General features: G+C 44.1%; 1 protein-coding gene across 1 annotated transcript; it reads right to left on the bottom strand.

The window, feature by feature from the left end:
- Positions 1 to 4,468: 4,468 nt before the first annotated feature.
- Positions 4,469 to 22,029, bottom strand: ALOX5AP (arachidonate 5-lipoxygenase activating protein). The gene is made up of 5 exons (XM_030199391.1): positions 21,898 to 22,029; positions 18,428 to 18,527; positions 9,807 to 9,877; positions 8,989 to 9,070; positions 4,469 to 4,956 (listed from the first exon to the last, which is right to left on the bottom strand). The coding sequence occupies exons 1-5, from the start codon at positions 21,965 to 21,967 to the stop codon at positions 4,794 to 4,796; spliced, it is 486 nt and encodes a 161-aa protein (XP_030055251.1). The 5' UTR covers positions 21,968 to 22,029; the 3' UTR covers positions 4,469 to 4,793.
- Between the last annotated feature and the right edge of the window lie 1,684 nt (positions 22,030 to 23,713).

Below are 23,713 nucleotides of genomic sequence, written 5' to 3' on the forward strand. Positions count from 1 at the left end.
CCAACCTCCCCTCTGCAAATCCCAAAACTTCTCTCCCTTCCCTCCAACCTCCCCTCTGCAAATTCCAAAACCTATTCCCTTCCTTCCAACCTCCCCTCTGCAAATCCCAAAACCTCTCTCCTTCCTTCCTTCCAACCTCCCCTCTGCAAATCCAAAACCTCTTCCCTTCCCTCCAACCTCCCCTCTGCAAATCCAAAATCTCTCCCCTTCCCTCCAAACTCCCCTCTGCAAATTCCAAAACCTCTCCCCTTCCTTCCAACCTCCCCTCTGCAAATCCCAAAACCTCTCTCCCTTCCCTCCAACCTCCCCTCTGCAAATCCCAAAACCTCTGACCCTTCCCTCCAACCCTCTGCCCCTGGCAAGTCCAGCACCCTTCTGTTCCCTCCCCTCCCTGCCTCCCCTTACTGGGCCAGCACGCAGCACCCCACTGACTTCCTCACCCTCTCCCACCCCTGCCGCAGCATTTCATTTAATGTTGTCGGCGCTGCTGTTACAGTTTCCCACCCCCGCGGCAGCGCTTTACACTTTACCTGACAGCAACGCTACAGATGCAGCGCTGACGTCCTGCTCCGGGGCCTTCCACGCTGATGTAACTTCCTGTTACGGAGGCGGAAGATAAGGCAGCAGAGTTCTGAACGGACTGAAGGGGGGATAGATGGCTAAGTGGGAGACCAGTGAGGAGTAGGTTGCAGTAGTCAATGCGAGAGGTAATGAGAGAGTGGATGAGAGTTCGGGTGGTGTGCTCCGAGAGGAAAGGGCGAATTTTGCTAATGTTATAGAGGAAGAAGCGACAGGTCTTGGCTATCTGCTGGATATGCACAGAGAAGGAGAGGGAGGAGTCGAAGATGACACCGAGGTTGTGGGCAGATGAGACGGGGACGATGAGGGTGTTATCAACCGAGAGAGAGTGAAGGGAGAGGAGAAGTGGGTTTGGGTGGGAAAACAAGAAGTTCGGTCTTGGCCATGTTCAGTTTCAGGTGGCAGTTGGACATCCAGGCAGCAGTGTCGGATAAGCAGGCCGATACTTTGGCCTAGGTTTCCGCAGTGATGTCTGGTGTGGAGAGATAAAGCTGGGTGTCATCAGCATAAAGATGATGATAGTGGAAGCCATGAGATGAGATCAGGGAGCCCAGGGAAGAGGTGTAGATTGAGAAAAGAAGGGGTCCAAGGACAGATCCTTGAGGGACGCCAACAGAAAGCGGGATAGGGGTGGAGGAAGAACCATGAGAGTGTACTCTTTTCGTTCGAAAAGCCTGCAGTAATCTTTTAACATGTGCCAAATGAAATGCAGCAATAAGGAAGGGGGGGGGGAAGGGACTAGGTGGTGAAGGATGGAGATATTAGAGTAGAAGGGCAGGCTGAGTTTAGGAGGGCGGGGGAGAGGGTTAAAAAACATTTTAGGGGAGCATGGCAGCACTGAAGCTGAACAATAACTTGAAGGTGGGGATGAATAATGGTATTTATTGCAATTTTTTTTTTTTGGCAAGCCTGGTTACATGGCAGCTATGGACTGGTTTGGACATGTTATAAGTGCTGTGAAACCACTGTACTCTCCAGTGGTGATGACAAAGAGATGTATAAAAGAAAAAAATTTAAAACATGAAGCAAATGAAAGCACATCCCTAGAATGTAACACAGGATGTTTTGTGTTAAATAGAGTCACCCTGTTATATATTACATCTAGGGTCAGCTATTTCTTTATCTTGGACCATTTGCCTTTCAATATCTTTGATATTTATTTCTAAGGACCATTTGTATTTAGATTTTGTTCAGATAAGCTGAGACCAATAGGAGGCATCATACAATTGTGACATAACTGGGTACATACACATATATGTGGGTAGACATGAGCACTTACACCAGCCATAGCGCTTGTGTAAATGCACCTCACACCTAAACGCCTGACATATATATGTGCATAACTTACAGTAGTCTAAAAGTTATGCACTTAAGTTTCTTTCCCATGATCCACCCACACTCTGCCCATGTGTAGTACAGCCATCTTTAAAATACGTGCTACGGGAGACGTGTCTATATATTTAACTTTTAGTGACCTACAATGTTGTAGTGCCTAATCAAAGTTGGTGTATCTTTCAAAGATTTGTAATCTTTGTTAAAATGAAAATCAATAAAGAAAATTAAACACTCTATTTGTCTTATTTATGGGACACAGACCGTAAAACTCTGTCCAGCATGGTCCTCATGTTCAAGCCACTGAAGTTGCTAAGCCCTTTCCAGCCCACCCTAAACCAGATTGCCATATATTAGACACAGACTATACAAGTCTGCCCGGTATCGGCCCTAGTTAATCACAGCCAGAGTCGCCATCTGTCAATCCACACATCCACACACATGCAGCCATTTAAGTTTAGGTTTTTTATAACTTCCATTTTCTAATTAGAGATCCTTTGTGTTATCCCATGCCTTTTTGAATTCCTTCATCATTTGTGTCTCTACCACCTCCTTAAAGGAAGACTTTCTGCATTTGTGCTGTTAAAGCAAGGAGGAGGAGACAGCGCTCAAAGAACTTGGTACTAGATAGATGAGAGGCTGGCGCAGGTGTAGCTTACTTCCATGGGAATCCCGCAGGAACTTCTTCCATCCCCACGGGAATCCCGCAGGAACTTCTTCCATCCCCACGGGAATCCCGCAGAAACTGCTTCCATCCCCACAGGAAACCCGCAAAACTGCTTCCATTCCCGTGGCAACCAGTGTTGCCAGGTGGAAAATTATTTTCCCACCCAATCCAGCACAAAAACCGCCCAAAACCCGCCCAAACTCAAACCCCGCCCCTGACACCCCCACCCCCACGTCATCACCCCCGCCCCCGCCATCACCGGCCCCGCCTCCCCCGTCACCGGCCCCGCCTCCCCCGTCATCGGCCCCGCCTCCTACGTCACTAACCCCGCCCAAAAACATCACTAACCCCGCCCCCCGCGGCCGAAAAAGCCGCCCAAAAAACCGCCCTGAAGCCCAAAAAGCAGCCCAAAAAACTGCAACCCGCCGCGGGCAAAAATTTCCTGCAGCAGGTCGCGGAAAACCGCCCAATTGGGCGGTAAAACCGCCCACCTGGCAACACTGGTGGCAACCCCGCAGAACTGCTTCCATTCCCATGGCAACCCCGCAGAACTGCTTCCATCCCTATGGGATTCCCACGAACCCCATTCCCATGCAGGTCTCTATTACAGACCATGTTTGGAACGTGGCAGTCATAGTCCATGGACTGTATTTTGGGGTCCTGTCAGCCTTAAGCCCATGTCAAGACTTTTTCCTTTGAACTAAAGAGATTTTATCTTTTGTTCCTAACCCTGTGAAGTAACAGGACTCAAGTTTACTGAATAAAAGTATTACCTTATTTACACACCCATGTCCTACTGTGTTAATTGGAGGCCTGCCCTCAACCCTCACTCACAGTATCACAGCCCCTTTGTATACTTTTGAGGTTAGTTTTCCTTGGTATAAAGGAGCTACCTATTTTACCTATATTTGCATTCTCATATCACTTTTGGTCCATTTTCATACTATTTGCATGAAAGATATGCAGCCGCATACTTCAGCTGTAGTGGCTGAATGTGAGTTGTCCATTGCAGCAAAAATTATTTGAAGTGGGACTTTATCAGCCAGACAAATGGTATGCACTGACACCCGTGGTTAAATATTTGAGACAAATGGCAGTTTAAATTAATAGAAACTACAAAAGGTATCTTTCTTTTTTCACCAGCTCTGCAGCTGGGAATATATGGCTCAGAAAATAGTGGTCTGCAGCTTAACCTCATAAAGCAGTCTCTCAGCTGTGTCCCTCCAAATGAGTTCCTACTCAAAAATCAACAGATTCAGGTTTTGTTTCCTTGTGTATTTGTTGTAGTTATTTTTCAGAGTAATTACATTTTGTTTTAAATTATTTAGAATTATGTTTACTGTAATCCACTCAGATGCCTATGGATTGGGGTGGAAAGTCAAATAATAAGTGAAAGAGGAGAAGAAAATGCCATTTCATTTTGGAGACATCATGTGGTATACATTTACATTGATTATTTAGATCCCTGAACACGTGACCCATGCTACAGCAAAAGGACATGGAAGAGCTCAGTTTTGGTGAAGCCTGTCCTTTAGACATGCCAATATGCAAGCTTAGGGGCCCTTTTACTAAGCCGCGTAGGCGCCTATGTGTGCCGAACATGTGCCAAATTGGAGTTACCGCCCGGTTACCGCATGGCCCTTGCGGTAATTTCAATTTTGACACGTGTCTGCTACGCGCATCTGCAAAATATGTTTTCTTTTCTGGTGTGCATAACAGACGCACGCCAAGTGGCATTTGACACACGTAGGTCATTACTGCCCAGATTCTTTACTGCTAGATCAATGGCTGGTGGTAAGGTCTCAGACCCAAAATGGATGTGCGGCAATTTTGATTTTGCTGCATGTCCATTTTCGGCAAAAAAAGCGGCCTTTTTTACAGGTGCGCTAAAACATGGATCAGGGCGTGCCCAAAACCCTTGCCTACACTACCACAAGCCATTTTTCAGCGCGCCTTTGTTTAAGAACATCTTAAATTGCCATGAAATTTCAATGAAGTGGAGACATATAAAAAAGATAAAAGCCTTTTTAAATTGAGAACTTTTTTTTTTTACTTTAGATTAACAGTAATTGCCCAAAAGAAAGATACTCATTGCTATAATAATATTTTTACAGCAGTATTATTATGATAGCTTTCTGTGGTGACTGGCACAGTTACAATTACCTTTTCTCTTTGTATTTGCTAAGCACACAGGATCTATATATGATTAATAAATTTAAGGAATGAGAAGCAGTGGAGAAATGGTACCACTGAGAGTTTTTATATACACATTAAAGTCTTGTCCAAACCAGAAGATGAGGAAATAGTTGAGTATTCCAGCCATTGACATAAGGAACAAGAACAGCATTATACGTTTCCCAAAAATATAACCAGGTGTGCTGTGGAGAAAAAAATATATAAAACCAAAAGGTAACTACACATTGCTCTTCAACAACTTAATTTTAAATGGAAATATTTTAAGCTCTTTTCATGAGTTAAAATACAAGCAGTATTACAATGTTCTTGTTTCGTTTGTTGGGAAATTTTGCACCTTTTTTTTATTCTATGTTTGAAGGAGTATATTTGAAATTCTAATACAAAACTACAAACAGTACTAAAAAAAAAACAACAATCTTTCTGTTAACTGACCCTCGGTTGCTATTTAGATGCTATTCCTTGGGGTGGGGGTGGTTCTGTTTTATTTCTTAAGTTCTTTTCTCACATTTCTGGAGTAAAACAGTGGTTCTCAAACCTGTCCTGGGGCACTACTAGCCAGTCAGGTTTTCAGGCTATCCCTGATGAATATGCATGAGAGAGATTTGCATATAATGGAGGTAACAGGCATACAACTCTGTCTCCTGCATATTCCGCAGAGATCTGCAGAGCCTCATCTTGCATGCTCTGGCGTTTTTGTGGCGCTATGCTTGATGCAGTTCTTGTCTGTAGGATCCTGATCTACCAGTGTCTGTTAGAAGTTTGAAGATCTGGTTTAAGGTACTATGTTTTTATTATTGTGTAACAGGATCAATTATGTTGTGAGTGTGGATATGGTATTTGTTGTGATATGCTCTTAGTTTGCAGAACCAAACCCTGACGACGCTTATATGAGAAACATAGACCATGTCGGGTTGCAGGTTTCCTAACAACTTCGAGTAGAGGAACACATGACATTAAATGAATGGATATCACATGAATGAAGAGTGGATTAAATCAGGTTCAAGATTGATTGGGGAATATATTTAGGGCCCTGTTTACTAAGGTGCGCTGGCACATGCTAAAAACGCTAGCACGTCTACAGAGCGGCTTAGTAAACAGGGCCCTTAGTGTTCAAGGCAAGACTTGGATTGTTCAACAGAAGCTCTATAATCAACAGAATTTGGAGATGGTGTTTGCTCTATGACTTTGGTTAAATCTGTTACTACAATAAATTTCAATACTGGAGAGCATAATGTTCAACTGGAATGACTGGAAATGGATTCTGTTGATAAAATACGGATTGACATTTTATAGAGTATTAACAGCAATTCTCATCAGCTCTGAACTGTTTTTTTTCCTGAATAGTACAGATTATGGATGATTACAGGTTTATATATAGTAATGCATATCTTGCTGACAGTTTGGCAACTGTCGGCAGGATGGGCGGTGGCTAATATTAGGGGACTATTGAAAAAGCAATTTAGCGAAACACATGCCATGTCGGAGAAGAGTACCCTTAAGCTGACCAGATCAAAGTTTACATCTTAAAGATGAGTATAATATAATTTGAAGAATATAAGACAAGTTTATTATGTATATAAGATTTTGAAAGACACAAACAACATAGGAAGGTGGCGGTCAAGGAACCAGTGAAGACTTGAGTACGTAAGACACTGTGTATGAGTAGACTAAACACAGTGCGTTACTGCTGAGGTCCATTGACCAACACTTATGCTTGGTTAATTTACTGGAGTTTGTGGATGTCTATGAAGAGTATTGGATATCCTGAGTATTGTGTTCAGTTTTGGAGGCCGTATCTTGCTAAGAATGTAAAAAGAATTGAAGCGGTGCAAAGAAAAGCAACGAGAATGGTATGGGATTTGCATTACAAGACTTATGAGGAGAAACTTGCTGACCTGAACATGTATACTCTGGAGGAAAGGAGAAACAGGGGTGATATGATACAGATGTTGAAATTTTTGAAAGGTATTAATCCGCAAACGAACCTTTTCCGGAGATGCGAAAGCGGTAGAACGAGAGGACATGAAATGAGATTGAAGGGGGGCAGACTCAAGAAAAATGTCAGGAAGTATTTTTTCACAGAGAGAGTAGTGGATGCTTGGAATGCCCTCCCGCGGGAGATGGTGGAAATGAAAACGGTAACGGTAACAGAATTCAAACATGCATGGGATAAACATAAAGGAATCCTGTTCAGAAGGAAGGGATCCTAAGGAGCTTAGCCGAGATTGGGTGGCAGAGCCAGTGGTGGGAGGCGGGACTGGTGGTTGGGAGGTGGGGATGGTGCTGGGCAGACTTATACGGTCTGTGCCCTGAAAAGGACAGGTACAAATCAAGGTAAGGTATACACAAAAAGTAGCACATATGAGTTCATCTTGTTGGGCAGACTGGATGGACCGTGCAGGTCTTTTTCTGCCGTCATCATCTACTATGAGTTTGTTTTATAAATCCAGTATTTTCTTAAAGTGGAGCCTGGCTGATTGGTATCTTGTAGATTGGAGCACAATGTATGTTTATTGATTTTTAAAAATTTTTTGTGAGATTTATGAATAAAAGTTTTTTGTTTTAATTGGATAGTTGCCTAATATATTTGATGCATATTCATTAGGGATATCCTGAAAACCTGATTAGCTAGTGTTCCCTAAGGACATGTTTGAGAATCACTGGAGTAAGGGATTACTACTTTTGTTATAGTCTAATGGCCTGGTGTACAAATCTACTGTGAGTTCATTCTTCAGTTCTTCTTTCATTTCACATTTGTCATTGTGATACCTGTGTAAGACATTTATAAGATTCGGTGTAGCAGCACCTTGATTTATTTAGATTCACTACAGTGGGAGGAGCTAAGTAGCAGGGCCAATGCAAACGTATTGGGCACCTGTAGGCAAACATTCAGCCTTGTGCCCCCTCCCTGTTAACTTTTAAGCTCCTGAGTCCCCCCAACAATCATGATTACCCCAACATCACCCTTCCCAGAATAAACTTGAGTAAATGGTATGTTTTTAAACTGTCCTTCCTCCCTGCTGGAAAAAAATACTTGTCAGGACCCATTGTTTTGCTTTCATTTCAGCTGCTGTTTAGTGTCCCCCAATGGCTACTGCCCCAGGTGACTGCCTAGTTGTGCCTAATGGTTGGGTCGGCCCTACTAAGTAGGAGAATAAAATGAAAATCAGGCTTAGTTCACTGGGTCGGGGTAAACACCTGGGTTCGATTTGCAAACCAGGTCTCATTTCCCTGACTCTCCCAGGTCTGGAAATGTTTTGGAGATAACATTCAAATCCCCTGGGAGGAAGTCTCAGCCATCAGTCAATGGAGACACGTAGAGGTTGGACTTTGTGACTATGGTTATAGGTTTCCAGAGAGAGCCCTGGTGTGTAACTCCACTCAGAGGATTGGTGTGACAACGGTTGGGCAAAGAAGGAAGAAGACACAAAAAATAAGGGAGAATTCTAAGATAGTTGCTCTAGGTGCTGGCAGGTTACTTCCAACTGAGCTGGGATCCCAAAGAGACAAGGCCAAAATATTGTGCCAAAAATAAATAGAAGAAGAATCAAATTAAAATCTTAACAAAAAAGAACACCTCAACTGAATTTCAAATAAAACGGTAGGACTGATGCTTTCAGGATTATGGTGCAAGCATTAGTGTAACTTTTGATCCATTAAAAATAATTTGGTAAAATACTCTATATCTGGGTAGAGTAGGCTTGCAACTAAATGATTCGTTACATGTAAACTGATGAGCTAATCTTGAAGGACAACCTTGTAGTACCTATGGGGCCCTTTTACAAAGCATCGATAAGCCCAATGCGGGCTACTGCATACTAAATGGAAACTACCGCTGCCCAACGTGGCCACTGGTGGTAGTTCCAGCTTGAGTGTGTGCCATTTTCGGTGCGCTGGAAAATTTTATTTAGCGCTGCGCTAACCTGGTGGTAATCTGCCCCAGGTTTGAGACAGTTCAGGTGGGGGGGGGGCTGCAGAGAGAATTCTTCAGCTGGTGGGGCTTCAGGAAACTCGTCAGCCAAGGTATTTTGTTTCACTTGGGGGGGGGGGGGAGGTGGGAGGAGAGGAAATACGAGGCCTGTGCCTATTCATTCCACCTCCAAGCCCACCCAGAAACTGAGCTTTGGCAGCGCTACTGCTGTTTAGCAGAAGGATAGAGTATTGAAAGTTGCTAGACTTGTTAGCTTTTTATTTAATTGCAGGGAATTACTTACCTCTGAGTCTTTTCTCCTAAGTATCCAACAAAGTACTTTTGTCTCACAAACAAATACATCAATCCAGCAAAGGCAGCAGGAGCTAAAAAGGAAACAGTGCTGTAATGAGTAGTTAAAAATTTAAATTTGCCTTGCATTTCTTTGGACTTTGATTCTGCATTGTAATGGGTGTGGCGAGGATGCTGTAAAGTACATACAGGGATTTCAATTGAATTACCCTCTCTTCACCCCTGACATTGCCTCTGCCCCTTTGCATTTCACAGCTCAGGTGCTTCTACCTGCAGATGGAAAGGGCAGGTAGCAGCTGATTTTATTCATAATGCTTTCTCTCAGTTAATGATCAAAATAACTTTGAAGTTGTCTTGGAACTGGACTCCGTACAGTACCCAGGAAGACTATTGTTTTTGATTTTGGATAGGCAACTTCTAACTTTACATGTGAGGGTATAGAGCTGAACTACAGACAGGTTGTATATCAAACCCATGACCCTTTACCCTTTATGCTGATGTGGTGCTTTAAGATAAACTTCCAGACACATGAGTACAAATGTGAAAAATGAAAAAATAAATTAGCTTTATGGGATGGGATGGAGGTGAATGGCTGAGATCTTGTATGACTATCTACCCAGGAGGATACAGAACCAATGAGGAATACAGCCAAAACTGACTTGGATCAGAAGCTGCACCCCACAGGTGGTCAACTTTAACATCTGGCAGCTAGAATGTGACTTAGCTGTGTAACTGGGAAGAACTGGGTAGCCTGGGTAGGCCAACTGAACATTTTCTGAAGAATAAAAATATTTACCAAGTTGCACTTACCTTGGCTGCAAAATATTCCTGCACACCAAAGCATAACAAGAAAATTTGGATATGCATCAATGCAGTTTTGGCTAGGAGAAAGAAGAAGAAAGAAAATAATAAGGAAAAAGTCCAGATAGGTTTTGTTCTCTATTTCCTTCTCCAATGAGAAGAAACAAGAAGAAACATCTGCATCCACATGTACTGTATGCAGTACGCCCTCGATTTAACAGACCCCAGTTTAATGGATTTGGGATTTAATGGTCTTATGTCTCACCAGTATATAATGAAATAAATATGTAATATTTATATTTACATATTCTTAATACATGATATGTAATGTTCTTGCATATAGCTATATTTGTGAGTTTAAATACGAAAAGTGAATATATTGCATTTCAAAATATCAAATTTAATATATAGCAGACCATTGGTTTTGCATAGATTTTTCCAACATTTCGATTTAATGGGCACCTCCCCCCTCAGTTAGCCTGTTACATCGAGGGTTTACTGTATATAAGTCCACAACAAAATACTCCTGCTAGAGGACATATACTCATAAGCCTTCTTCCCATCAGAATGCATAGAGTGGAGGAGTAGTTTACTGGTTAGCAAAGCAGGCTGTGAACCTGGGACACCAGTTTCAAATCCTAGTTCTCTTACTGACACTCTCTGTGACCTTAGACAAATCAATTCACCTCCATTGCTTTAGGTTTAACTAGACTGTAAGCCAATTTGGGAAGAGAAATAACTCATGTGCCTGCATATGTAACTTGTCTTGAGCTTGAATTCGCAAAAGGCAATTAATACACCTAAAAAAAAATTCAATCCATAGTAGGATAAGAATCAGTAAATCACCATCTTATTGACATGATTGCCTATTAACCTATGAACAAGCCATTAACTATATATTTATTATCCCCTTTCAAAATTAAGGCAGATCAATCATCCACAATTTTATTATTATTATTATTATTATTATTATTATTATTATTATATCAATGATTAGCTAAACATTAAGGTAGTAGATTAAAAAAAAGCCAATTTTAGATAGGACGTGGAGAAGGAAATTAAGTGGTTCAGGTTGGGATGTGGAAAATTCCCACTGTATCTTATGAATGTTCTGCCAAATGCAAAGCTTTTTGTAAAATATAAGGATGTCTAGGCTATACATTGATGTGTCTCCCCATCCAGTTGGAGAACAATTTTAAAAAGCTGTTTCTATGCACATCAAAAAGCTGCATAGCGGAAAAGAAAATGTGCAGATTTACCCAGATGTGTGTGGGAACAGCTTTTTAAAATTGCTGCTCCCATTATGCATGCCTCCCTCCTGATCCCATCCTGTTAGCAGCAAAAGTCAACATCTAGATATCTTCTTATTCACAGCTATACCCCTTGTACAATGAGGAATACGCATCAATGTTTTCATCCTTCTCAATCCACTCCCTCTCTGCCCTAAGCATGCCTCCTTGCAATCTAAACACAGTGTAGATCAGTGGTTTTCAACCCAGTTCTCGGGGACCACCTGACCAGTTGGATTTTCTGGATACCCATAAAGAATATACATATTTGCATGCAGTAGAGGAAGTGCATACTGATACATCTCATGCATATTCATTGTGGATATCCTGAAAACCTGACTAGCCAGGTGGTCCCTGAGGACTGGGTTGAAAACCACTGGTGTAAATCACCATGTGTAAATAGCTGTAGGCAATCTACACATTTAAAAGCCGCTATTTACATGTAGGTATGCTTCTGAAATAACCCCCCCCCCCCCCCCCCCCCAGAAAAGAATTCAGCTGATTAACTTATGCTATTTTCTGGAGGCATATTTTACCAAAATGTTTGAATTAGATGAACTGTTCTTGACAAATACAATGCCTATTCATAATTTTAGTTGAAAATCAACCATAAAGTAATTTAAAGCAACTTTTAAAGAGGTCAGTATTCAGCCAAGGAGTGGTCTAGTGGTTAGGGAGGTGGACTTTGGTCCTGGAGAACTAAGGAACTGAGTTCAATTCCCACTTCAGCCACAGGCAGCTCCTTGTGACTCTGGGCAAGTCACTTAATCCTCCATTGCCCCATGTAAGCCGCATTGAGCCTGCCATGAGTGGGAAAGCACGGGGTACAAATGTAATAAAAAAAAAATCTTGCTTGATGTTAACAGAATAAGGGGCCCTTTTACAAAGCTGGTGGTAAGCCCAACCCGGGCTAAATGCGTGCCAATATGGAGCTAACACGGGCACCAGTCGTAGTTCCAGCCCTAGTCCATACCATTTCCCGTGCTAGGGAAAATAGGGCACTATTTTCTAGCGTGGCAGTTACCCAGCGGTAATCGGACGCTACCTGGTTACCACTGGGTTAGTGCAGGAGCCCTTACCACCGCCTCAATGGGTGGAGGTAAGTGCTCCCCTTCACGTGGCCACGTGATAAAAGCAATCTTACTGCATGGCCATGGCTATTTTCAGCCTTTTTTACCCACTGCGGTAAAAAGAGACACAGCGTGATGGAAATGGCCCCCGCCGCTAATGCAGGGCCCTTTTTATCACAGTAAAAGAACCCCTAAGTCACCTGATGAACTTTAACTGAATATTACAATTCTTAACTGGTTAAGTCAACAACATTGAGTGTACCTTGTTACAGTTAACTGGATATTTTTTATGTGGTTCACTTTAGAACAGGCAGTTTTCTCATGTGTTGAATATCAGCATTATCCTGTTAAAGTTGTACCACCAGACAGCAATCTTTGCATATGGTCTTCATGCATTAAACTAGAACAGGAGTTCTCAGCCTAGTCCACGGGACACACCCAGCCAGTCAGGTTTTCAGGATACCCACAATGAATATTCATGAGATAGATTTATATACAATGGAGGTAGTGCATACACATTTATCCCATCCATATTCATTATGCATATCCCAAAAACCTGACTGGCTGGGTGTGTTCTGAGGACTAGGTTGAGAATGCTAGACTAGAGACATAGAGAGGAATGGGGAAGATTCTTAAGGTTTCAAATGTTAGGTTTTAACTAGGGCTGCATTTTCATTAACAGTTTTAATCGTGATTAAAGGTGGGGCATTGCCAGCAGTCCATTGAAGGGGAAGGGGATATTGGGGGAGCCATACATTTCCTCTCCCTCCCCCCCCCCCCCCCCACACCACATTAAGTATCATACCTTTGCTGGAGGGGATTCTGGAGCCCAACTACTAGAACAAATCCAATGCCAAAGCTATCCCCTTCCTCCTTGTACTGCCTCAGAAGCGAGGAAGTCAGTGGGGCGCTTCCAGCTGCTTATGCTAGCACTCGTCGAGCATGCTCAGTTCATGCACAAACTGAGTATGCTTGGGGCGTGCAAGCATCGGTGACTGGAGGCACCCCAATGACTTCCTCATCCTGAGACAGTACGAGGAAGAAGGGGGTGACTCAGGTAGCGTATTTCTTTGGCTCACTGGGCTTCAGCTACCCCACCAACCATTGAACAGGTACTGTAGCTGTGGAGAGAGCCTGAGCCCATAGGCGCCCCGTATAAGAGGCTTGGGGAGGCTAAGCCTCCCCAGCCCAACCATGATCGCCGCCTGTCTTGCATCTCCTCCTTGTGTTTGTTCTGCTGCCGCCATGACCGTCATTTTTACTGCCCTGAAGTCTGAATCACCGGTGCTGAGGCAGGACTCTTCAATCACAGTCAGCCTTCTGCCAGCGTCGGGGCCGGCTTTCTCTTCAGGCGTGTTTCTCTCACTCCCACCTCTGAGGAAGTTGCGTTAAGAGTAGGCGGGAGTTCCGTCCAGGACGCGCCTGAGGAGAAGTCCCGACGCTGGCAGAACAAGGCTGACTGTGGTTGAATCGCGGAAGCGGTGAGCAGCGGGGAAAATGGCACCTAGATCGAAATCGGAGCGAGGCGGTGGAAGCGGGAAGAAATGGCAGCGGAAGGAGCATGTGAAGGTACTGGCAGCCTCTCAGCGGGTTTATTCAGAGCTGGATTGGCTGGAGGCCCCATGGGGGAGAGGAGAGAACTGGCCTGAATATGTTTGTACGGCTCCAATCCGAACCTCCAGCTGTGCCCCCCCCCCCCCCCCCCCTCCGTCTAGCACCAGCTACTCTCCACTTCTTCTCATTTCCATATCCAGGATGTCCTCTTCCCACCACCCCCCCCCCCCCCCCCATGTCCATTCTCCCTCTTTCTTTCTGTGCCCAACATCCATCTTCCTTCTCCCAGTGTCTATCATCTTTCCTATTACCTCCCACCACTATGTTCAGCACCCCCCCCCCCCCCAGCCTCCAGCATCTCTTTACTCTCCTTGTTCATCATTTCCATTCTCCTTCCCTGTCCATTCTCTTAACTACCCCATCCCCTCACAAAGCATTCCACCTCTCCCCTTGCCCCAGCCTCTTCCCCTTTCCTAATCTGTTACTGCTCAATAAAATGCAGTGTGGAGGTCTGAGCACAGTCCCATGCTGAGGCCCATTGTTGCCTGTCTTCTTCAGTGCAGATTTTTTTTCAGAAGGGCTAGGATGCTGCAGGGCATAAGTGTTGCATAAGTTTTACTATGTAAGCTGCACTGGACCTGCTGTATGTGGGAAAGAGCGGGGTACAAATGTAATAAATAAATTATTCTGTTTTTAGGCATGTTTCAGGGACAAGTGGTTTTATAGGTCAAAATAAAAATAAATATATTTTTTTATGCAGATCTTTTGTTTAAACTTAACTAAATGGGCTGTAAGCCCCTAATGGTGTATTAGGTTCTGTCCAGTGTCATATTTATGGTACAGTAAGGTTCTGAGTGTGTTTTTGCACAAAGTTGTGCATAGTGTTTTGCAGTTGAGCGATTGTGGTTAGTATATGGTTTGAGCAACCACTTTATTCTTTGACATATGATACATATTTAATATCTGAATTTAATAAAAGGTATTAATTGTGACTTTTAGTTTTATTTTTTTCTCTTTGTTATCAGACAATTATGGATTTAAGCCCCACCCCTAACCCCGCCCCCTTTAGCCTCCCCAAACAGTTGGGCCACCGACCGCCTATGCCTGAGCCCAAAGTGAGGGGCCCAGGTCTCCAAAGCCCAGCTGTGCGGCTGATTAAAGGCCCAATATCATCCTTTCTCCTGCCTCTAGGTCCAACTCTCTCTCTTCCTCCCTCCCCTCTACCCTCAGGTCCATTATCTCTCTCTTCCCTTTCTCCCACCCCCCCCTCTGAGTCCAACACCTCTCTTCTTCCTTCCTTCCTTCCACCCTCTCCACCCCAGACCCACTAGCTCTCTCCCTCCCTCCCTCCTTCCCTCCCTCCAACCCCTCCTTCTCTCCCTCTATTTGGCACCTCTCTATATTTCTTCCCCCCACCCCCTTACACAGTCCAGCAGCCCTCCCCTTTTGGCCCTGCCCAGGGTTCTCTCTCAGTTCCCCCACTCGTCTTTATCTGCATTCATCTACTATGTTACTATGTATGTTACACGCACAGTGCCCGCAGTTCTCTCTCAGTTCCCTCCCTTCCCCTACTCCTCCCCTGCACAGTCCGGCATTTCTGTCTCCCGGACCTGACCACAGCTCTCTATCAGATCCCTCACCCACCCACACCCAGTGTACCTTTTTAAACAGCAAGTCTTTGGCCAGTGGCGTACCTAAGGTAGTTGACACCCAGGGCTGGTAATTTTTTAACACCCCCCCCCCCCTCCAAAGTCCAGTACTAGGCATACCGAGAATACAAACACTCAGGACCTATAGAGCAATTCTAGCATAACATAAGCAGTCATTTCTATGAGTCACACAAGGAAAAGGAAAGCATCTTAAACACTACAGTGAGCACTAGAACATCAATTCACCTATTGTAAAACGAAACCAGACAGAATAGTACAGATCGTAGATCCTGCACAGTCAATGCCAACTGAAAGCCATGTCTTTTTCACAAACACAGATACACCCTAATCCACTATAGAATAAGTAATCATAAACTTTCTATTTAGACAAAAATTAAACTGAACCCCCTATGCCAGACTCTGCATACAATGCAACACCACAGAAACAGAAAATGTCCCCTAGTACTGTGCAAAATATAAAGACAGCAGATGTAAACTTGAAAAAAAAACCTAACAAGTACCAATCACCACTTTACAAATTAACAAATAGAAATAAAACAAATATAGAAAATAAAATAATACCATTTTATTGGACTAATACATTTTGCTTTCAGAGGCCAAAACCTCCTTCCTCAGGTCAATACAGTATAGTGCTGTTACAGTATCCTATCCTGACCTGAGGAAGGGGGTTTTGTTCTCTGAAAGTTAGTCAAAATGTATTCAAATTAGTCCAATAAAAAGATTGCCTTATTTCCATGTTCTATTATAAACATTTATTAACACAGCTACAATACTACTTTATCCTAAAGCAAAAAAAAAAAAATATATATATATATATATTTTATTTACAGTTTGTTGTCTCTGGTTTCTGCTTTCCTCATCTTCTTTTCACTGTCTTCCTTCCATCCAGCATCTGTCTTCGCACTCTCTCACTCTCTCTCTCTCTCTCTCTGTCATCCAGTGTCTGCCCTCTCTGCCGTCCCCTCCATCCAATGTCTGCCCTCTCTTCCTGCCCCTTCCATCCACTCTCTCCCCTCCCTCTCTCTCCCTTCCATCCAAATCTGCCCTCTCTCTCTCCCCCTTCCATCCACTGTCTGCCCTTTCTATCCATCCACTGTCTGCCCTTTCTCTCTGCCCCTTCAATCCACCATTTGCCCTCCCTCTCCCATCCATCTAGGGCCTGCCCTCCCTCTCGCTCCCCCTTCCATCCAGCTCTGCGCATGATTTAGGGGCCGATTACCGATGTGTATTGTGATTCTTTGATACATTGTACGTTTCAATACCGATCTGAGCATGTGTGACTTTTTTTTTTGGTGCATTCTTCGTTTTTTAAAAATCGTTAGGGACTTTAACGATTTTGATTTTTTTACGTTTGGTTGCTGCATCTGCCTCTTAATCCTTTTAAATCCCAGCCTGGTTTGGGAAGGCAGGACAGAGGTAACCTTGGAAAACTCCTCTGTACTCTTGTCCTGAACCTAATCCAGCATCCAGGACCCCTCTGACTAGGGAGCTCAGCATCATCTCCAGTTAGCTAAGAAGATGTAAATGTGTGCATGTTCTCTAAGAGTGGACATGTGTATATTATAAAATGTGTGTGTACATCACAACTCTGCCTCCAGTCTACCCAAACTACTTCCCCAAGAATTTCTACTTATCTGCATGCAGATTGTATAAACGTTGATGCTTATTTCCCCTTTATTCTATAAATTTGCACACCCAACTTTGTGACTAGCATTCAAACCTGAATGCACAAGATATACAGTAAGGGCAGTCGTGTGCATAACGTAATTAGCTAACAAGCTGCTAATTGCCATTAATGCCAAATTATTGGCTATAATTGGTGCTATTTGTCAGTAATTGGCAATTATGCACATAACTGCCCCTAGTCAGTATTCTATAAATTACTTGTACAAATTCCAGAGTGCAGAACTGCAAGGGGGGGGGGGGGTGAACCTGAGAGTGGTGTAGGTGGGTCAGGGGTGGGTCTGGCAGTTACATGTGCAGATTATACAATTCCTGCATTTATGTGCCTACCTGCCAACAGTTAGATGTGAGCATTTACACCAGTCATTTAGTTAACTTACGTACATGCACTTCAAGTTAGGCCGCTAGTATTCTATAGCAGCAATTACATATGTATGTGGTCATGCAAGAGGAGTGGCCTAGTGGTTAGAGTAGTGGACTTTGGTCCTGAGGAACTGAGTTCAATTCCCACTTCAGGCATAGGCAGCTCCGCTTGGGGGCAGACAGTAGCTACTTAAACCCACACTCCTCACCCACACGTGGGCCTTCTGGACAGCGATGTCTGGGTGCCGCTGCTGCTGCTGGCTGGAGCCGGACGCCAAAGAGGCCGTCCGCGTTCAGCCCAGGGGTTTTAAATCCCCCCTTAAGTCCAACCCCTCTCAGCAAGGAGCACCTGCGAGGCGGGGTCCTGACCTCGCCCCCTCACTCGCTCCCTGCTGCTTCGGGCAGCCAGGCCCCTCAGTGCACGGTGCCATGTTAATGTCAGCTCCGTGCACCCGGGGCACTGCGCCTCACTTTTCCCACTTCAGGCACAGGCAGCTCCTTGTGACTCTGGGCAAGTCACTTAACCCTCCATTGCCCCATGTAAGCCACATTGAGCCTGCCATGAGTGGGAAAGCACGGGGTACAAATGTAACAAAAAAAAAATTATACAAAAACCCTTTTCTGTGTATAAAACAGACTTTACACATAGGGAACAAAAACTTTATAAAATTACCCTCTTTAATAGTAAGAATTTCTTTGAACAGCACCTGGTACATAGTTTCCCAGCTTCTTTGTGCTTTGTTCAGTGGTTTACACTATACATGAAAAAGTGAATGAATTGTACTCTTATTGTTATATGCAAATAAGTAGCAAGTCCCCATCAAGTTTCCATCTGATGCTGAGGTCAGACTGTGGCTGTTTATTTAAAGATACCCACTGCATGCAATTACAAGTGAACGCGTAGTTATGAGCCTGACTCACTTCACTTATTGGCAAATATCTTCCTTCCTTCCTTGCCCTACCCTCCCCCCCCACCCTTTACTTCCCCATTTCAGACTCACTTTGCAGTGTAGACTCGCTCAAAAGCAGGAGATCCTGTCCTTTGGAAACTCCTTGAGGTCTGGGTCTTGCACTCATTCTCCACTTTATTTTGAAAAAATGCTTTAAAAGAAAAAAAAAGCAATTGATTTTACCGAAAAGCAGTCTGAAAAACTTGTTCATCATCACTTCCTTGGATTATGTCAATGCTACAGTTTGCAAAGATCCACCTTAAGAGACATCTAGAAATACAGAACAAACCAGAAATAGATCTGTGTCTAAGGGGAAATTAGATCCAGAATATTTTAACTTGTTAAAAATGTATATTGATGAAGACAAGTAATCAATCAAGAGTATACATTGTTGAAAACTAGCTAGAATGTATACATGCATATATAGCTACATACAGTGGGGGAAATAAGTATTTGATCCCTTGCTGATTTTGTAAGTTTGCCCACTGACAAAGACATGAGCAGCCCATAATTGAAGGGTAGGTTATTGGTAACAGTGAGAGATAGCACATCACAAATTAAATCCGGAAAATCACATTGTGGAAAGTATATGAATTTATTTGCATTCTGCAGAGGGAAATAAGTATTTGATCCCCCACCAACCAGTAAGAGATCTGGCCCCTACAGACCAGGTAGATGCTCCAAATCAACTCGTTACCTGCATGACAGACAGCTGTCGGCAATGGTCACCTGTATGAAAGACACCTGTCCACAGACTCAGTGAATCAGTCAGACTCTAACCTCTACAAAATGGCCAAGAGCAAGGAGCTGTCTAAGGATGTCAGGGACAAGATCATACACCTGCACAAGGCTGGAATGGGCTACAAAACCATCAGTAAGACGCTGGGCGAGAAGGAGACAACTGTTGGTGCCATAGTAAGAAAATGGAAGAAGTACAAAATGACTGTCAATCGACAAAGATCTGGGGCTCCACGCAAAATCTCACCTCGTGGGGTATCCTTGATCATGAGGAAGGTTAGAAATCAGCCTACAACTACAAGGGGGGAACTTGTCAATGATCTCAAGGCAGCTGGGACCACTGTCACCACGAAAACCATTGGTAACACATTACGACATAACGGATTGCAATCCTGCAGTGCCCGCAAGGTCCCCCTGCTCCGGAAGGCACATGTGACGGCCCGTCTGAAGTTTGCCAGTGAACACCTGGATGATGCCGAGAGTGATTGGGAGAAGGTGCTGTGGTCAGATGAGACAAAAATTGAGCTCTTTGGCATGAACTCAACTCGCCGTGTTTGGAGGAAGAGAAATGCTGCCTATGACCCAAAGAACACCGTCCCCACTGTCAAGCATGGAGGTGGAAATGTTATGTTTTGGGGGTGTTTCTCTGCTAAGGGCACAGGACTACTTCACCGCATCAATGGGAGAATGGATGGGGCCATGTACCGTACAATTCTGAGTGACAACCTCCTTCCCTCCGCCAGGGCCTTAAAAATGGGTCGTGGCTGGGTCTTCCAGCACGACAATGACCCAAAACATACAGCCAAGGCAACAAAGGAGTGGCTCAGGAAGAAGCACATTAGGGTCATGGAGTGGCCTAGCCAGTCACCAGACCTTAATCCCATTGAAAACTTATGGAGGGAGCTGAAGATGCGAGTTGCCAAGCGACAGCCCAGAACTCTTAATGATTTAGAGATGATCTGCAAAGAGGAGTGGACCAAAATTCCTCCTGACATGTGTGCAAACCTCATCATCAACTACAGAAGACGTCTGACCGCTCTGCTTGCCAACAAGGGTTTTGCCACCAAGTATTAGGTCTTGTTTGCCAGAGGGATTAAATACTTATTTCCCTCTGCAGAATGCAAATAAATTCATATACTTTCCACAATGTGATTTTCCGGATTTAATTTGTGATGTGCTATCTCTCACTGTTACCAATAACCTACCCTTCAATTATGGGCTGCTCATGTCTTTGTCAGTGGGCAAACTTACAAAATCAGCAAGGGATCAAATACTTATTTCCCCCACTGTATTTACATCTGTATATACATATACTTTTGTAATTATACACATTTGAAAGGAAGAAATTGTCATTTTGTAAAGAGTTAAGATGTTCCCCACCTGCCTATTATCCTACTCTTGAATGCTCTGCTGCTTTTCTCTGAGGCCCTCATGTTCAAAAGCCCCACGCTGTTCCAAACAGCGCCCTAAAAATAGCGCCGGGACAGCGCAGGGCTTTTCTGCATCGATGATCAAAGATAATGCATGCAAATCTAAGCAGCGCTATTATCTTTGATTATCATTTTTTAGTGCGGGAGAATTGCACCTGAGCATGCGCTCAGCACAATCCTCCCGCACTTGTTTGACAGGTCTGGGCTGTCAAAAGCCCAAACCTGTCAAACAGCCTGCCGAGGCCCGAACAACGAGGGCTGGAGGACTGAAAAACGTGTGTCTCCAGCCCCCCCCAAACCCCCAGAAAACCTCGAGGCCGCTGCCGCCGGCCAAACCCTCTCCCACCCTCTCACCCAGCGACGATCCGACCCCCTCCATGCCCAGGGAGGGCTGGAGATCCGGTGGGTCTCCAGCCCCCCCCCCCCCAAACCCCCAGAAATCGTGGTGGCCGCCTCCGGCCAAACGCTGTCCCACCCTCCCACCCAGCGACGGGGGGCTGGAGGTTCGGTGGGTCTCCAGTCCCCCAAACTCCCAGAAATCATTGTGGCCGCCTGCGGCCAAAGGCTCTCACACACTGTTATCCATCGACGGGGGGGGGGGGGGGGGGGGGGGGGGCGCTGGAGGTCCGCGTGGACCTCCAGCCCACCCCAAGTTTCCCTTGCTGCTGCCCTCCTCTGTCTATCCATCTCTCCTCTTGCCTTACCTTTTCTCTAATTTTTTTTTCTTATCCTCAGTTTTTTTTTAATGAAAGACAGTACATCAAGTTAATACACTAATCTATTGAATTATCACAAGAACAGGAGCTCTTTATACTCTCTGCCACATTTGACATTTTATTTGATAGACACAAAAAAGTTTTTCTCTAACCTGCCTTATGAGTAAAATGTGTTTTCATCTTTGGAAATCCTGCTGTGTAACTTATGAACCTTTGGTAATTATCCATGCTACTGGGATGGTGATCATAAATATACATCAAACATAACCATGTTAGAAAAAAAAAACCTCCACAGGAATCTTGAAAGAAAATGTTTAGTTCTACTCAGTTTTTCTCATGTACTGCTTTGCTGTCCTGTTGGAGCTATTTTTTAATGCGACTATGCTGTTTATAGACAAAAAAACAAAACAAAACAAAACAAGAGAGAGCCTATGGTTAGATATTGGGGCTAGATTTTCCAGTTTGTAAAAGTGGTTTATAAATGAATACAATACAGCACAATGATACAAACGTTAGCAAGATATCATAGCCCTTGAAAGCACATTGCATTTAACACAGGTCCTTAAACCTAAAATTTCTACTGATGTATTACATCTACTAGCCTGGATAAGAAGAATCTTTTTGTTTGTTTCCTTACCATTCTGCACAGCGCTTAGCAGAGTCACTGTGCCTAGCAGTACAATGTCTCCCAGCATGTCATGCTCCATTCTTGGCAGGTTTGCAGACTACAGTTCTCTGCTCAGTTTGCTGTGTCTCTTAACACCCTGAGAATGACGCGCTTCATTTGAAAAGAGGAAGTGAATGTGTGTGAGCTTTATTTTTCTCTATCTCTTTCATCAAAAGCATTTCCGACCAACTAACTGCAAAACTCCACACCGCAAAAGCACTGCTTTTTTTTTTTTTCTCACACAAATAAAATGCCTCTTATGGTACTATTGGTAAAATTCAGTTGCAAACAAGATTTTATTGTTTATAGGGAGGCTGGAGTATGTTTATCTTATGGAGATGGGTTGGTGTAGAAATAGTAGTAAAACTTATGCCCCCTCTCCTTTGGCATCACCCCAAGCCTTCATAATGCAATCAAGTTACTTATAAATAGAAAAACGTAACAAGATAATCCAAACCTAAGCTGATGACCTCCCCTTCTCCTTAAACAAGGTTATATCCAGGGCTGGCTTAACCATTGGACTGGTGAGGCACTGGCTCAAGATACCAGTGATAAAAAGCACCAAAAACCCTAGCCTCTTGCATCAGCTGGTCTAATGGTTAAATCTTCTCTTCCCCCTCCTGTCTGCAGGTCCGACATCTCTCCCTCCCTCCCTCCTTTGGTCCAGCATCTCTCCCCAACCCCCTGGCCTGGTATCTCTCTCCCCCCCCCTCTGCATCCCTTTTTCCCACAGGACCAACATCATTCCTTCTCCCCTCCCCCCCCCCCAAATCCTATAAACTCGGTGGGAGTTGCTAGCAGCAGCAGCAGGCCCTCAGTTTTCCCTCTGCCACATCCCACCCACTGGAAATTGCATCATAGGAGGCAGAATTCAGTAGAGGAAAAACCCAGGGCCTGGCCAAAGGCAGCCTGTATTCAACCAGCAACTTGCATATCCCTTATAAGACTGGGGGGGGGGGGGGGGGGTTGAGAGGGATAGAGGAGAAGGAGTGATGCTGGACTTGTGGACTTGCAGGGAAGGTGGTGCAGAGGGAGGAGAGAAAGAGACCAGGCCAGGGGTTGGGGAGAGAAGGGGAGAGGTGCTGGACTGAAGGATCGAGGGAGAGATGTCAGCCTCATAGGGGGAGGAGGTGGCGTGCTGATGCAAGCCTGCTCAGGGCACTACAATCCCTTGACAGGATCCTGCAGTCTATGCATGTAGTGCAGTGCAAGACAATTCAGTTTCCTACCTGACCAACAGTGCTTTCCGTTTTGGAGGTTCATGGATTAAGCTATGATAAATGCAATAATGGTCAAATTTAATATGTAAATAAGATTGGAGATAAATAGTACACATTAAATTTTGCATAATGTGGTCATCATTGCAAGCAGCTTAGTTATGCTTTGTAGTTATGTCTCTTGCAATAATGGCTGTGTGTTGACATTCATGTGTATTAATGGACATTATTTAAGTGACCAAGGAACTTTCACATTTCTAAATACATTCTGATCTATTTTAGTTAGGTTTAACTTCCCTTTTTCTTCTCTGTCTATTGGTAATGTTGTCTCTGTAAAAGACTGGAATGCCATTGTTCTGGATCATTTGAATATGCTAGCCCCTCTGACTCAGAGTCCAATATCAGAGAAAGTCACTTGTTCCTGGTTTAGGGATGATCTACTTTGTTTGAAGAGAGAGTGTAAGTGCTTAGAACAACTCTGGAGAAAATGGAAGTATACTGATGTTAAACTTCTCTGAAAGGAATTGTCAAATACTTATAATCCACACCAAGATGGCGACGGAACAAGA

Source organism: Microcaecilia unicolor, chromosome 4, assembly GCF_901765095.1.
Source record: "Microcaecilia unicolor chromosome 4, aMicUni1.1, whole genome shotgun sequence".
NCBI lineage: Eukaryota > Metazoa > Chordata > Amphibia > Gymnophiona > Siphonopidae > Microcaecilia > Microcaecilia unicolor.